General features: G+C 49.9%; 1 protein-coding gene and 1 non-coding gene across 2 annotated transcripts; both read left to right on the plus strand.

The window, feature by feature from the left end:
* Positions 1-952: 952 nt before the first annotated feature.
* LOC116284258 (U1 spliceosomal RNA) lies at positions 953-1,116 on the plus strand. Its single transcript, XR_004194024.1, has one exon. It is a non-coding gene; the product is annotated as a U1 spliceosomal RNA (small nuclear RNA).
* A 7,189-nt stretch (positions 1,117-8,305) lies between these two features.
* On the plus strand, positions 8,306-13,855 carry STX4 (syntaxin 4). Its single transcript, XM_015236906.3, has 11 exons — positions 8,306-8,622; positions 8,811-8,912; positions 9,025-9,124; positions 9,260-9,334; positions 10,083-10,153; positions 11,654-11,762; positions 11,835-11,911; positions 12,147-12,284; positions 13,209-13,319; positions 13,409-13,507; positions 13,602-13,855. Exons 1-10 carry the CDS (start codon positions 8,593-8,595, stop codon positions 13,487-13,489), a joined length of 894 nt encoding a protein of 297 aa, XP_015092392.1. The 5' UTR covers positions 8,306-8,592; the 3' UTR covers positions 13,490-13,507; positions 13,602-13,855.
* The last annotated feature ends 1,175 nt before the right edge of the window (positions 13,856-15,030 follow it).

Here is a 15,030-nt window from a genome sequence, read left to right on the forward strand (position 1 = left end):
ACAGAAAGCTGTCCTTGGTTCTCTCCCCCATCCAATTAATGCTACCATGCTCTGAGCATCCACCAATTCCCAGGTGCTTCACTGAGTAGCTCCCATAATCCTCCCAACCTCACAGCAGCTACTGTTATTATCCCAAGTGTCCAGATCAGGAAACAGACTTGGCCCGCTTAAACAAAGTAAAGGGCAGGGCTGGGACTCTTGCCTGCATCTTTTGATTAGAAAGCCCATTCTTATAAAACCACAATGTTCTAGCTCCTCCCTCAACTGCCAAACCCAGAGCTGTCTCCTGGGTCTCCTCATCCCCACCATCTCTGGTCAGTCTAGACTCTCATGAGCTTTCACCCGGACCAGCAGGAGGGGTGGGCATTAGGGGTGGGATGGAGCATAACTGGACCTTCAGGGACACCAGAACTCCCCTCCTAATCAGGATGAATTCTGTTTTGACAGCCTTCTTTTGGGTTTTCCTGCCTGCAGCCCTTTTTCTTCATGTTCAGTTTTCCCCCCAGATGTTAGTGTGATTACCCACCAAACAAATAAGATAACATCAACCCCCCACATTAACAAAGCCACCCCGCTCCAGCCTCCTGGATCACACTCAATAGCATTTGGTCCGCAGCCCCATCACCTCATCTCTCCTATCACTTTCCTTCTTGTTCTGTGGACCCCACGCTTTAACGACACCAAGGAATCATAGACCCTGAACAACTTGGAGCCTTTCACTGTGTTGTTTCCTCTGCCTGGTAAGCTGTTTTGCCCTTTCCTTGATAGACAGACTTCTCATCCTTCAAGGCCCAGTTCAAGCCTGTCACAGTGGTCCAGGCAGACAGCCTCATGCGATGTGGGCTGATTCTACTTCCACACTAGAGCAGCCTGGGAATGACTCATTTCTGCTTCTCCCCAGCAACCAACATGGGTGAGGCACAAAGTAGACGCTCACTAAAATCTGAGTGAAATACTTGCCTGGCAGGGGAGATGCCATGGTCAGAAAGGTGGTTTTCCCAGGGCGAGGCTTACCCATTGTGCTCTGGATGTGCTGAACCCTGCGATTTCCCCAAACGTGGGAAGCTCAGCTGTATAATTTGTGATAGTGGGGGACTGTGTTCGAGCTTTCCCCTGAAAAAAATTTTTTTAAATTAAAAAAAATAATAATCTGAGTGAAGAGCTGAATTAATGCATGGCATCTTCCCTCACACCTTTACCCAGGCATTAAGACAAAGAAAGTAAGTTCCATGAAGGCAGGGATTTTTTAAATTGAAATATAATTGATGTACAGTATTATATAAGTTACAAGTGTACACTTCAATGATTTACAATTTTTTAAAGGCTGTACTCTATTTATAGTTACTCTAAAATATTGGCTATATTCCCTGTGTTGTACAGTATATCTTAGTAGCTTATTTTATACATAATAGTTTGTACATCTTAATCCCCTACCCCTATATTGCCCCTCCCCACTTCCCTCTCCCCACTGGTAACCACTAGTTTGTCCTTTATATCTGTGATTCTGTTTCTTTTTTGTTATATTCACTAGTTTGTTGTATTTTTTAGATTACATATAGAAGTGATATTATATAGTATTTGTCTTTCCATGTCTGATGTATTTCACTTAGCGTAATACCCTCCAAGTCCATCCATGTTGTTGCAAATGGCAAAATTTCATTCTTTTTTATGGCTGAGTAATATTCCGTTGTTCATATAGGTCACATCTTCTTAATCCCTTCATCTGTTGATGGACAATTAAGTTGTTTCCATATCTTGGCAATTGCAGATAATGCTGCTATGAACATTGGGGTACACATATCTTTTTGAATTAGTGTTTTTGTTTTTTTTAGGTATATACCCAGGAACGGAATTCCTGGTTGTATGGTAGTTCTATTTTTAGTGTTTTGTGAAACCTCCATACTGTTTTCCTCAGTGGCTGCACCAATTTACATTCCCACCAACAGTGTACAAGGGTTCCCTTTTCTCCACATCCTTGTCAACATTTGTTACTTGCGTTCTTTTGGATGATGGTCATTCTGTCAGGAGTGAGGTGATTGTGGTTTTGATTTGCATTTTCCTGATGCTTAGCAATGCTGCGCATCTTTTCATGGGCCTGTTGGCCTTCTACATGTCCTCTTTGGAAAAATGTCTGCTCAGGACTTGAAGGCAGGGAATTTTGCTTGTTTTGTCCCTTGCTGGTTCTCCAGTGGCACTATGGCACCTGTCACATAGTAGGTGCTCAATAAATATTCGTTGAATGAATGAATGAGTGAAAGATGTATAACGCAAATCTGGTTGCGGCTCTAAGGACGGTCACACGCTATGTGATAACAACAGTAATTCCTCTCATGGGGCAGTGATTTGAACTCAACACATCTATGATCACTTAAAAGTCCACTCAGTAACCCTGGGAGGTGGATCACCTGGACCATCAATATAACCAGGCCAGCTCCTGCTCAGAAAACCACTCCAATTCCCCATTGCCAATGAGATAAAGCCCAGGCTTCCTAACCTGACTTCCCACTTTAGCACATACCACCATCCCCCACATACCTAGTCCCAAGCCAGTCCCTGCATTTCCCCAATCCATGCCTTTTCTCATGTTGTTCCTGAGCCTTGGAATACCCTTCCCTCTCCCTTCCCCAAGCCCAGTTCCTACTCTTCCATTCCAAGTTTAGCCACAGGAGTCTTTCTTGACCCTCCTGAAGCTGGAGGGCAAGCCTATTAAACATACAGGTCTCTTCCCTGGAAATTCTAAGTCAGTAGATCTGGGTTGGGGCCCAGGAATCTGGGTTTTTAGCAGTTACCTCCGGCAATTCTTATTTTCAGTCAAGTTTGAGAACCATGGAGTATCAGATAGGCAAGGCTAATGCTAGGTTATGCTACATAACAAACATCCCCCAAATCTCAGTGACTTAAGAAACAAAGGTTTATTTTTGCTGTAGGGCTGGGTTACTTCCCAGAGCACCTGCCCTTCAAGGAAGCCTCAGTGCTTCAGGTGGCAAAATGTACACACAGCTGGTCAATCTGTTGGGCTCTGAGTGACTCATATTCAAGGATCCTATCTGATTAATCTTTGCTCTGCTATGGTACCTGGCACAGGATGTATCACACCTGCTGTGCTGAGGAACAAAAGAATGAATACCCATTTGACCAACTCATCCATTAACCGGAATTTCTTGAGGCCCTACTCTTTGTGAAAGGACTACATTCTGTGGCTAGAGACACAGTGGAGAGCAAAGCAAAGAGCAGCCTGTCCCCATGGAGCCAGTTACCTAACTTCTCTAAGCCCTAGTTTCCAAATCTGAAAAATGGGCTATAATATGCACCCCTCAGGCACAGAAGGAGATTTACTGTGAAAACAAGCAGGAAAGCCATTTGTAAACTTGAAAAATCTCAATTCAAGCAGATGTGAAAGAGCACTGTTATTCTGGTGTGTGCCCCTTCCTGTTCCTCCATCCCTCAAATCCACTTTTCAGGTTATATTCATTAGGCCCCTGGAATTTGGTCACACATCCCTCTCCTCACTATTTCCACTGCCTGTTCAAATCATCCTGAACCCTTAAAATGAATATAATGTTAATAACACTACGACTAATAGTGAGAGTCATAACTAATTCTTGCAGAGTGTTTATCCTGTGTCAAGCTCTGTTTTAAACGTGTTAATTCATTTAATCTTCACAACAACCATGTGGGGTTACTGTTATTATTACCTCTGTTTACTTATCAGGAAACCAAAGTGAAAAGAGTCTAAGTAACGTACTCAAGACAGGAGCTGGGATTCAATCCAGGCAGAAACCCTGGATTACTGAAACATTCTCCTGGTCAACTGGTATGTGCCTCCCAGGGAGCTCATTCTAGCCTTTCTCTCCATCAAAACCAGAGTCAGCATCTGTTTCTTCACTCTTTGCAGCCCTTATGGACTTGTGAGTCTCTTTGACTAACAGAATATGGTGGAAGTAATGTTGTGCAACTTCTGAGCAGGGCCTCATGAGATCTTGCGGCTTCTACTCTCACCCTCTTGGAACCCTGAGGCCACTATGCTATGAAGAAACCCAGGAGAGAGTGGCGCAGGCATCGTCCCAGCCAACTGGGCCGTCAGAGATGAGGTTCTGGCGGGGGAGGGTATAGCTCACGTGGGAGAGCTCATGCTTAGCATGCACAAGGCTCTGGGTTACAATTCTCAGTTCCTTTTCTAAAAATAAATAAATGAATAAGCCTAGTTTCCTCCCCCTTCAAAAAATAAATAAAAAAGAAATTAATAAAAAAAAAAAAGAAATAAGGTCCCAGACATGTACGCGTGAGAGAGGCCTTCATGGGCCATCCAACCCCAGCCACAGTGCCAGCTGACCGCGTCAACTGAGTAACCTAAGGTAAGACCAGCAGCAAAACCACCCAGCGATCTTTAGAATCTGGAGAAACAATAAATCCTTGTTGTTTTATGCCAGTGAGTATTGGGGTGGTTTCTCATGAAGGAGTAGCGAACCGATTTACCTTTCAGACAGCTTTTCAGAAGCGGGATTCCTGCGTCCAGAATTTTGATAAATATTATCTGGGTTGTATCACTTTGCAACCCTCTCAGCAATGAGGGAAAATTCCTGTTTCCCCTCAGTTTTGCCAAAAGAGTGTTCTGTCAGACATATGAATTTTGCTGATGCAGTAAATAATGACACTTCAGTATTATCTTTTCATTTCTCAAATTATGTGCAAAGATGAACATCTGCATATGTGTTTAAGCCCTTATTGTCTTTTTTTGTGATCTGTCTATCATGTTCTTGGTCCATTTTTTAATTGAACCCTTGGTCTTTCTTATCGACATGTGGGAGCTATCTAAACAACAAGATTAGCCCTTGTGTATGATAAGAATGGCAAATATTTTTTTCCCCAGTTTGATGCCTTTTGATTTTGCTTTGATTTTTTTTTTTTGTCATGAAGAATTTTTTCATGTAGAGCGGAGTCTGGAGCTTCACTTTCTGGGATCAAATCCTAGCTCTCATATTTATTAGTGTATAACTCTGGGCAAGTTACTCAACGTCTCTGCCTCAGTTTCCTTCTCTATGAAAGGAGGACAATAATGTTAACTATCTCGTAGAATCGATACGAGGATGAAATAAGTAAATAGTTACAAAGTCCTTATATTGGTGCCTGGCACATAGTAAATGCTAGGTAACTATTAAGATAAAAAGAAATCATTTCATTCCTTCATGAATATTTATTGACCAGCGACTATGTGCCAGGCACTGGTATAGGTACTGGGGACACAGCAGGGAATAATGCAGATGAAAATCCCTGTCCTCATGGAGCTTACATTCTAGTAGGGTGAGGAGGAGGGGTGAAGACAGACAATACACGAAATGAATAAGCAACATATATATTGTGGCAGATCCAAGAGGAGACTTGAGAGATGGGCAGGAGTTGGTAAGGCCCCTGGCCTAGGGTCTGGGGCACAGAGGGCTCAGGAGATGGGAAGAGGAAGGAAGACCCTGGAAGAGCAGTAGCGTGGAATCCCTGACAGAGACACTGGAGCTGCTGACATCCTCAGAGTGACAATCATCATCACCGTCATATAACAGTAGCAAACACTTATAGAGCACTTGTTCAGTTCCAGACACTGTTCTTTTCACTTTACACACATCATCACATTGAATCCTTAAGGCAACCCCCTAAGATTGGTACTGTTACTGTTACCAATTTTCAAAAGAGGAAACTGAGGCATAGAGAAGGTTAAGTAACTTGCCTTACAGGCTTATACAGCTGGTGAATGAGCTGGGATTCCAAACCAGGTCATCTGGTTCCAGTGTGGGTAGGAAGGACCTGCAGATGGAGAGGACAGGACAAACTGACAAGTGTCATGATCAAGTAGGGTCTAACCTTCACCCAGACTGAAAGGAAAATACCCCTCCCCCAACAGCCACAGATCTAAGGCTCAGTACACTTAATGTACACTTCGAGGCTGCTCAGAGGGCCTGAGAGGAGTAAAAACAGACCATGAAACAGGGATTAAGGCTCAGCTCTGGAAAGTTCTATCCCCAGAGCCATTCTCCTGAGATGGCCTCTGCTCCCCTTCTCCTCCGTGAGGCTTTGAGCCCAGCCTGCTATGACCTTAAGTCACCATCCTGAAGCCCTGTGATTCCACCCAGAGACCACAAATAAAATGATGAATATCATAATTCTTGGAAATTTAACAAAGGCATCAACAAATCCAGATCATAGCTGGAACCAAGAAGGCAGATCATCAAAAGGCTAAGAAATGGAGAGAGGAAGATGGGACTGGTGGGTCCAGAAAAACCTGGAACCCACGTAGTAAAAGCCTGCAGAGGAGGGTACCCTCAATGGTTTACAAGACCCTTTCATAACCTCACCTGATATTGCTCAGTTCTTACCTTAGGCAAAACAGAAATTACCAGACCAAGTGGTCCAGTGGTGAAACTAAGTCCCATAGAGGAACAATGAATTATTCACACACAGAGCTAGGAGTCAGATGTCCAAAAGCCTTTCCACTCTACCACTAAGGGAGACAGAGAGACTAGAGATGGAGACAGAGACAGAGAGAGAAAGAAAGGAGGTGGGGCAGGGAGGCAGAGGCTGAGATGGAAGACCCAAGAGCAGAGAAATTCTTCCTCATGATCTCCAAGGGACCCCCAAGGGCAGAGCTGGGCCTCCTGAGCCCTTCATTTAACCCCCTCATCTTCACTCCCTCTCTGGCTACTTGGAGCAGCACCAGCTTCTCTCCTTCATTCCCAGCCCCAGGCAGCTGGAGACTAAAGGGAAGAGGAGAAGGATCAAAGCCCCTCACATAGAGTTAGACAGCACTTGACAGTTTCCAACCTCATTATCATTGAACTTTAGAGCAGGGACTACCCATAAAGGCTATCTCTCCACCCCTCTACTGCCACCCACTGTAGAGATGGGAGATCAAGGCCCAGAGACAAGAAGTGACTTTCCAGAAGTCCACAGCAACTCTTGGTCACAGAAATGGCTTCCTTAACAGGACATACTAGAGAGAGGCCCTTCCTTCCCTTGCTTGACCTTCATATAAGCTCCCTGGCCAGAGTTCTGGGGTCCAGGAGACCTAATATTCATTCCGGCTATGCTGAAACTCACTGAGTAGCCTTGGGGCCTCCTCCTATAGAATGTAGGTTCCAAAAGTCTAAGGCATTTTCGTCTCGATGTATCTCCGTTTCCTGGAACAGTGTCTGGCCCATAGTAAGTGCCCAATAAATATCCACTGAATGGAATGAACATCTAGAGGGTCAGGGTTACGGAAGTGTCACCGTGAGAGCCTGAAGCTTAAATTAAGAGAAGACTAGGGAATGATAAGCTTCATCTTTAGAAGAAAGGCTAAAATTCTGTCCACAAGTATTTATTGCGGGCCCAGTCTGTGCTGGGTACTGAACTAGGTGCTGGCGATTCGGGTGAGAACGTCACACAAGTCATGCCCTCACCTCAAGAGCTCACAGGCCACTATAATGTGGAAGTTTTGGGTGGACTCCAGAGGGTAGACCTGGTGCAAGTTGGGGCAGAGGGCAGGGTGTAGGTGACTTGCTGCTCAGTATAATAGACTCTTTTCCAGCCTGAGCTGCCCTGAAATGGTCTCACTGCTCAGAAGGTAGTGAGTGCGGCGGGACTGCAGTGCTCAAACCGGTGCCAGCCGCCCACCTGTCAGAAGCTGTGCCAGGAGTATGCGGGAGAAGAGATTTTTGCCTCGGGTGAGGTCACTTCCCACCCCCAGATTCTCTGCCTACAAAACCCTGCAACACTCTGACGCTGGATCTTATTATTTTCTGAGTTTCATGGTCTCATGATGTTCACAACCCCAAATCCTAAGGCGTCAGTCTGCCCACACCTCTAGACCCGAAAGAAATAAAGCCGAATTCAGCCAGGGTCCTACCACCTACTGCCTCAAAAGGTCTCTGGGGATACTCAGTGCCCTCTCCTCGCCCCGTGGGGGCTGAAGGTGGGTAACGCGGACGGCGGGGTGCCGAGGACTCTGGGGAGATAGGTGTTCCAGAGCGAGAGTTGACAGAGCCGACACACGTGACACTCAAAGCGTCACGTTCTGTGGTCGGAGACGCTGGTACCCGGCTGGTCACGTGACGCGGGGGGTGCACTATGGGGTGATGTGAGATGTGGGGCCTCTCAGACTACGTACCAATGACGCATTCCCACCCCTTTTGGCAACCAGATTTCCGTTGGAAGATGCGATAGTTCCGGCAAAGGGGGCGGATTCTCACGTCCTGGCAATTTCGCTTCCGTTCAGGGCACTGTGGCTTCCGACCTCCGCCTTTCCTTCGAGAGGGGAAGAGACGCGATCCCGTGCGCATGCTCCAGTCATCCCAGAGGGGGCGGGGCCGAGGCTACGGGAGCGGGAGGGGGGAAAGAAAAGGGAATTCCAACCTGTGGAAACTTGGGGGTCCCCGAGGTCGGCTCCTTCCCCTTGACTGTGAATGGTGCCAGGGACAGAGCCTCTGGTGGCTGGTTGGGGGCTTTGGGGTCCGCAAGGTGAGGGCGGAGGGGAGTGTCAGGGTGTGAGTGGGCTACGGGAGTTCCAAACTTAAAATCTTGAGGCCCTCCCGGCTCCGGCGCCGGGGAGAGGGAGCTGGGGCCGCCATGCGGGACAGGACCCGCGAACTGAGGCAGGTGAGAAGTCGGCGCAGCAGGGTTGGGGACGGGCGGATGGGGTGGGGTCTGGCTGGAATGCAGGACTCCTGGTGTTCGGGGCAGGGAGGGGTAGCTGTGGGCTAGCAAGGAAAGACCCGGAAGCCCGTGAGTTCTGCGGGGCGAGAGCGACAGCAAGGAAGTGATGCCAGTGACCCCGACCCTGGCAGGGGGATGACAGCTCGGACGATGAGGACAAGGAGCGCGTCGCGCTGGTGGTACACCCGGGCACGGCACGACTGGGGAGCCCAGACGATGAGTTCTTCCAGAAGGTAAGAGGCTGAGGTCTCGGCCTGGATTCACGAGGGGCCTGGAGGACTCAAGAAGCAGTGCGGCCTGGAGTACCCCCATATCTCCTTCTGCCCTTTCGGTCATTACCCCCAGGTCCGGACAATTCGGCAGACTATTGTCAAGCTGGAGAATAAAGTCCGAGAGTTGGAGAAGCAGCAGGTCACCATCCTGGCCACGCCCCTTCCCGAGGAGAGTGAGTGGAAACCCGGTGCAGAACGCATGCTTAGCCAGAGGGATTGTGGGGATTGTAGTTGCACGCAGATGGTGGCCAGGGAGATTTGTTGAGGTACAGGCTGCTGTTTGGGAAACTTGGCTTTCTCTTGTTCAGGCATGAAGCAGGACCTGCAGAACCTGCGCGACGAGATCAAACAGCTGGGGAGAGACATTCGCGCGCAGCTAAAGGGTAAGCTCTTAGGACCTCAGTTACTTTCCTCTGGTCCTGCCCAGCTCCTGGTATATCTGGGAAGTGTGTGGCCCAGAGAGGCCAGTGATATATATCCAGGTCACACAATAGGCCTACATCTAGAATCTGCGTCTTCTGGTTTCCGGTCCTAGTTTCTTTCCACGTATGCCTGCCTCTCAGGCTCCCCTATTTATAGTGAAACCATTTACATTTGACCCTTGACCAAGGTGGAGGTTAGAGTTGCCAACTCCCCTGCCCTAGTCATGATCTGCATATAACTGTATAGTCCGTGCTCCAAGTCCCAGGTTCTGTGTGGATAGTTTCAACCAGCCATGCATTATGTAGTACTGAGTATGCATTTATTTTTTTAAAATCCAGGTATAAGTGGACCCATGCAGTTCAAACCCATGTTGTGCAAGGATCAGCTGTACTCCTACAATTCTTGCTGCCCAGTGTGCATTCTTTGGGTAGGCAGATGGAGGTTTTGTTAGGAGGCCTCTGCATACTTGTGGGAATTCTCTGATGTATTTGTTGCAAAGAAAAATATACTTTCTCCTTTCAGAGGCTCAGAATTAGTCATTTTATGATAAATTATACTTCCAAAAAATCCTATGGAGATAAGAAATTCTCTGTTGTATGGCTAGGTGGCTGGGGTATGAATGTGGCCCTGTGTGTTAGTCCCCAGATGAATTTCAGAAGCCACAGGTCTAACCCTTTCCTCCACCAATACCCTTGTGTCTTCCCACAGCCATAGAGCCCCAGAAGGAGGAAGCTGATGAGAATTATAACTCAGTCAACACAAGAATGAGAAAAACCCAGGTGGGTTTGTCATTCCCAGAACCAGAACATTTCAGCAAGTGTTTTATAGATCATTAGATGGCAGACGTAAGAATGAAGGCCCTTAGAGATCAAGTCCAACCTGATTTTTCAAATGGGGAAACTGAGGCTCAGAGAGAAAAAGGACTCACCCAAGGTCAAGAAACCAGGTCTCCTGACTTCCAATCCATGATAACACCCTGCCTTCTCCTCCATTCAGTGAGACATTGCTGAGTCTCCTGACATGATCTGGGCTTGGCTGTAGGTGATACACATTCTAGAAGCCAAGATGGGGAGTTAAACTTGAACAGATGACAAAGACATTACTCAGGTAGTACTTGGTAGCTAATGGCTCTGCCCAGGGAAGAAGAGGGAGCCGTCAAATGACTGGGAGTTTCCCTGCCCATGTGACAGGGATATCCTCTGCCCCAGGGGCAGAATTCAAGAAGTCAGGAAGAGGAACTTCCCTGGTGGGGGAGGTCACTGAATCAACATCTTAGTAAGAAGATTTGAGATGCCTCCTTCGGGTACTCAGTGAGGAGGAGTGGTTTGGAGTTCTTGGAGATGAGAGTTGGAGTAGGTAGGCTCAGAGCTCAGCAAAGACCCCAGATTGAAGATGGAGCATTTTGGGCAACTGAAAGAGTGCAGCGGAAGCCAGGAGAGCAGATGTGTCTCTGAGGAAGGAACTCCAAGTAATGAGCATGTTTTAGACACCAGGGGAATGGACAAGTCGTGAGTGTGTTTCAGGAGCTTGTGATGGTCATTGGTGTGAGAGGCCGAGGACCCAGGTAGACCTGTAAAATCTGGGCAATCGGCTGACCTCCAAGCATACTGGCACACCTCTGTCTAAGCAGTGAGGCTGGTGTTCAGCAAGCATTCAACAAATATTTATTGAGGACCAACTGTGTGTCAGACCCTTTTCTAGATGTTTGGGATACAACCATGAACCAAAGATCCGTATCCCCATGGAGCTTACATTCCAGTGGGGAGAGACAATCACCATAATAAATAAGTAAGTTACTTTAGAACATAGTATTCATTAAGGGAAAAGAGCAGAAGAGCAATTGAGAACACCAGGCGATGGCAGGTTGCAGTTTCAATAAGGTGGGGAAAACTTCATTCAGAAGGTGACATCACAACAAAGACTTAAAGGCCTTTGTGGGGCTTGAGCCTTCAAGGCTGAGGGAGCGGTGAGTGCAGAGGCCTGAGGTGGGGTGTGCTTTGTTCAGAAAAGAGTAAGGAGCCCACTCTGTAGGGAAGAAGTGAGTGGGAAGAGGTAAGATCAGAGGGAAAGTGGGGAGGATGGGTCCTGTAGGGCCTTGTAGGCCCTGGTAGGGGCCTCAGCTTTTACTTTGAGAGACTGGGGGAGCTTTTCAAGGTGGTTAAGGCAGCAGGCACCTACAGCAGCTTATGCTCTGTGCTCACTGTACCCATGGGGATGCTGAGGCCCAGACCGGGCAGGGACCCTCCCAGGGTTGCCCAGCCTCTATTCTCCATCCTTAGCACGGGGTCCTGTCCCAGCAATTCGTGGAGCTCATCAACAAGTGCAACTCAATGCAGTCCGAATACCGGGAGAAGAATGTGGAGCGGATTCGGAGGCAGCTGAAGATCAGTGAGTCATGGCACCCGGCCCACAGGGTCAGGTGATCTGACCCAGCTCTGAACCTGGCCTTTTCCTTCACAGCAAATGCTGGAATGGTGTCGGATGAAGAGCTGGAGCAGATGCTGGACAGCGGGCAGAGTGAGGTGTTTGTGTCCAATGTGAGTAGCCGCATCCAGCCTCCCTCTGCCGGGCCTCCCATCCTCTGAGTCCTGGCCCCTTTTTGATGGAGGGAATCCTGAGGCCCATCAGGGAGCGAATTAGCATGCCTGGACTCACTCTTCAGGGCCCTGGCCCAGTTCTAGGTCTGAGGGCTGCCCTGAAGCTCAACAGGAACTTCTGAACCTGCTGCTGGTTTCCCTGTGACCTGTTCCTCCACTCCTGTCCACTCTCCAGATACTGAAGGACACGCAGGTGACTCGACAGGCCCTCAATGAGATCTCGGCCCGGCACAGTGAGATCCAGCAGCTTGAACGCAGTATCCGTGAACTTCATGAGATTTTCACTTTTCTGGCTACTGAGGTGGAGATGCAGGTGGGCACTACAAGCAGCTGGCCGGGCTTGATCCGGCCCCTCGATGTGAGACTATGTGCAGTCAGAACCCCAGTCGTGGCTGTCAGCCCACTTCCACCCTCTCTGAGTCTTTCATCCCCCTCCAGACAGGGCCATGCCTCCAGGTCGGCCCTTACTTCCATCCTTAGCTGTGCCCCCAACTGCATCCTCTTCAGCAGCTGCCCAGATGGCTGCTCCTCTATACGTTGCACCCCACCTCCCCAACTTGAGCCCACCCCAGGAATGACCCAAACCCTGGCTCCTCCTCCACAAACAGAATCTACTCTTATACCTCGAAGAGCTCCAGAGTTGCCCCCAGAGGGCCTGCCTCCTGAATTCTGCAGAAAGTTGGGGTGGGAGGTGGTGTTCCTCCCCTGGCCCTGGTTGTATAAGGGGAGCTTCTAGCCCTGTTCTGGAGGACTGACCCCCCAGGGCTGTAGCCAGTGCCCTGTTGCAGCTGGGAGTTGTGGGGAAGAGAGTTCTTTCAGTAGGAGTACCAGGACCTGAAGGCTGGCAGTGCCAGGAGGAGGCAGGGATAGGGAGGGCTTCACAGCAGCTGGGAGACAGGCTGAATTCAGACAGATTCATGAGGGGATGGAAGTTCACCCTCTGTGAAAAAGTATGAGCCATTTAAGGTACTCAGCTCCCAGCCAGCACTGCAAGTAGAGGTTGTAGTGGGCAGGGGAGCAGGGCAGAGGGAGCACATGGTACAGGGGGCCTGGAAGCCACCTTCTGGAGTGTGAACTTTAGTCAGATGTAGTTCTGCCTCCATGTCTTTGTTAGTGCAGTGTTTTCTGCCAGGAATATCCGTTAGTCATTTGGGGCTGGGGTGGGCAGACAGAGTTGCTGCTGGGCCCACCACCCCCATCATTCCTACCCGCCTGAACCACCCCCTTTTCTGAGTAGGGGGAGATGATCAACCGAATTGAGAAGAACATTCTGAGCTCAGCAGACTATGTGGAACGTGGGCAGGAACATGTCAAGGTGGCCCTGGAGAACCAGAAGAAGGCGAGGAAGGTGAGCCTCCCCCACCCATCCCCCGCCCTGGGTGGCCCACCCTCCCTCCTCTCCTGAGTTTCCCTGACCCACCCCCTCCTCTCCCACAGAAGAAAATCTTTATTGCCATCTGTTTGTCCGTCACTGTCCTCATTCTGGTGGTCATCATTAGCGTCTCCACGTTGGTTTGATAGCATCGCATATTCTAGGTGAGATATTGTGGGCCTGCCCCCTGGCTTGCCCTGTCCCTGACCCCAGCCTTTCCTCCCCCCTCAGACCGTCTTCTCCCTCCTTCCCTTACAGGCACTGACAGCACCAGGGACCCAGGGTCTGCCTTCTCTCCAAGCAGCTGGGGGTGGGCAGGACAGAGCCTCCAGCCAGACCCCTCCCTCACACTGGCCCTGGGCAGAAGGGCAGATGGTTCTTCTGGGGTTGGCAGCCACCCATCCATGAGGGCTTCCCCCATCAGGCCACAATGCCTGGGGACGGGCCTGCAGTGTCCTGTTTGGCTGGGACATGTGGTTTTGTAAGAAATTAAAAAACAAAAAGAACTTGGAGATTCCCCTTTGCATTTGTGTTCCTGAAAAGGCCGGTCCAGGGTCTCCAGGTATCCAGCATCCCCACCTCCTGGCCACCCTTAGGGACAGGCCCTGTCCAGGCAGGCTCAGATCAGACTGTCCTAGGTGCTGTGACCACGCCAGGCTGGCACTGCCCTACTACCCTCCCATAAAACCGGTGGGGCCAAGAGGGGGTATTGTCCACATCTGGCTCCATACTGTCCCTGGGGAAAGAGCAGTGAGGCTGGGCCAGGCCAGGCTAGGGCACAGGTGAGATGTGTGTGTGTGTGTGGGGGGGGGCATCCATGGGCACTTCTGAGGCCAAGAAGAAGAGGCACTGTGAAAAAGTAATTGAGGCTGTTACTTTGGATACAGTAGGCAAGGAAGGGCCTGTCTCAAAGGGGGTGATATTTGAGTGGAATGGTAAATGAGGAGGGGCCAATTGTGGGAAGAATCGGGGAAGAGGTGGCCAGGCAGATGGTTCAGCAGGCCAGGCCCTGTGCCCAGAAAAAGGCATTGCCTTTTACGTGAGAGTTCAGGTTAGAGAGCCAGCCACACTGCATCAGCACACCTGGTTTCTCAGGGGTTATGTGGCTGAAGAGGGTAGAGGCGGCAGAGGAGCCTGCCCCCGGTTTCTGTGACTCACCTGAGCTCCAGGCCCTGCCTGTAAACTTCTAGGAGTTCCAAGTCCCATGCCTAGTTTCTGGGGCTGGATGTGACGCCTGTCCCCAGACATCTGGTTTCAGGGGTAAGCTGGCTCCTGGCTCCGAAGCCTGGTGGGAGTGGGGCGGCACCTAACCCCGACCAAGATCTCGGGGCCAGGTTCCAGCCGCCCCGTTCCACCCCACTTTCGATCCCACAGGTCGCCGCTGCTGCTCCTGGCTGCCCAGGCCGTCTGGCCGCAGTACCGTTTGCTTCGGCCGCCGGGTGTGGGGTACACATTTGGGTGCCGGGGTGATGCGAAGAGGAAGGGTTGGACGCCTTTTCGTTGGTTCAGTCTCGGACCCGGCCCCTGGACCCGGGTTAGGGGAGGAGCTGGAGGGCGGGATTGGGCCACAGTGACGGGCGACCCCGCCTGTTTCCGCCTCCAGCAGCAGCTGGGCGCCTTCCTGCAGCGCCCCCCTGTGGCCATGGAGTGGCGGTTGCCCCGTGCCTGCGCCAGGTCCAAAGGAATG

Source organism: Vicugna pacos, chromosome 18, assembly GCF_048564905.1.
Source record: "Vicugna pacos chromosome 18, VicPac4, whole genome shotgun sequence".
Lineage (NCBI taxonomy): Eukaryota > Metazoa > Chordata > Mammalia > Artiodactyla > Camelidae > Vicugna > Vicugna pacos.

Excerpts from the sequence above, each read along its gene's own strand:
- STX4 (XM_015236906.3), top strand. The coding sequence starts at position 8,593 with ATGCGGGACAGGACCCGCGAACTGAGGCAG. Across the intron at positions 9,125-9,259 it reads CACGCCCCTTCCCGAGGAGA|GCATGAAGCAGGACCTGCAG; the intron begins GTGAGTGGAAAC and ends TCTCTTGTTCAG. Across the intron at positions 11,912-12,146 it reads GTGAGGTGTTTGTGTCCAAT|ATACTGAAGGACACGCAGGT; the intron begins GTGAGTAGCCGC and ends TCCACTCTCCAG.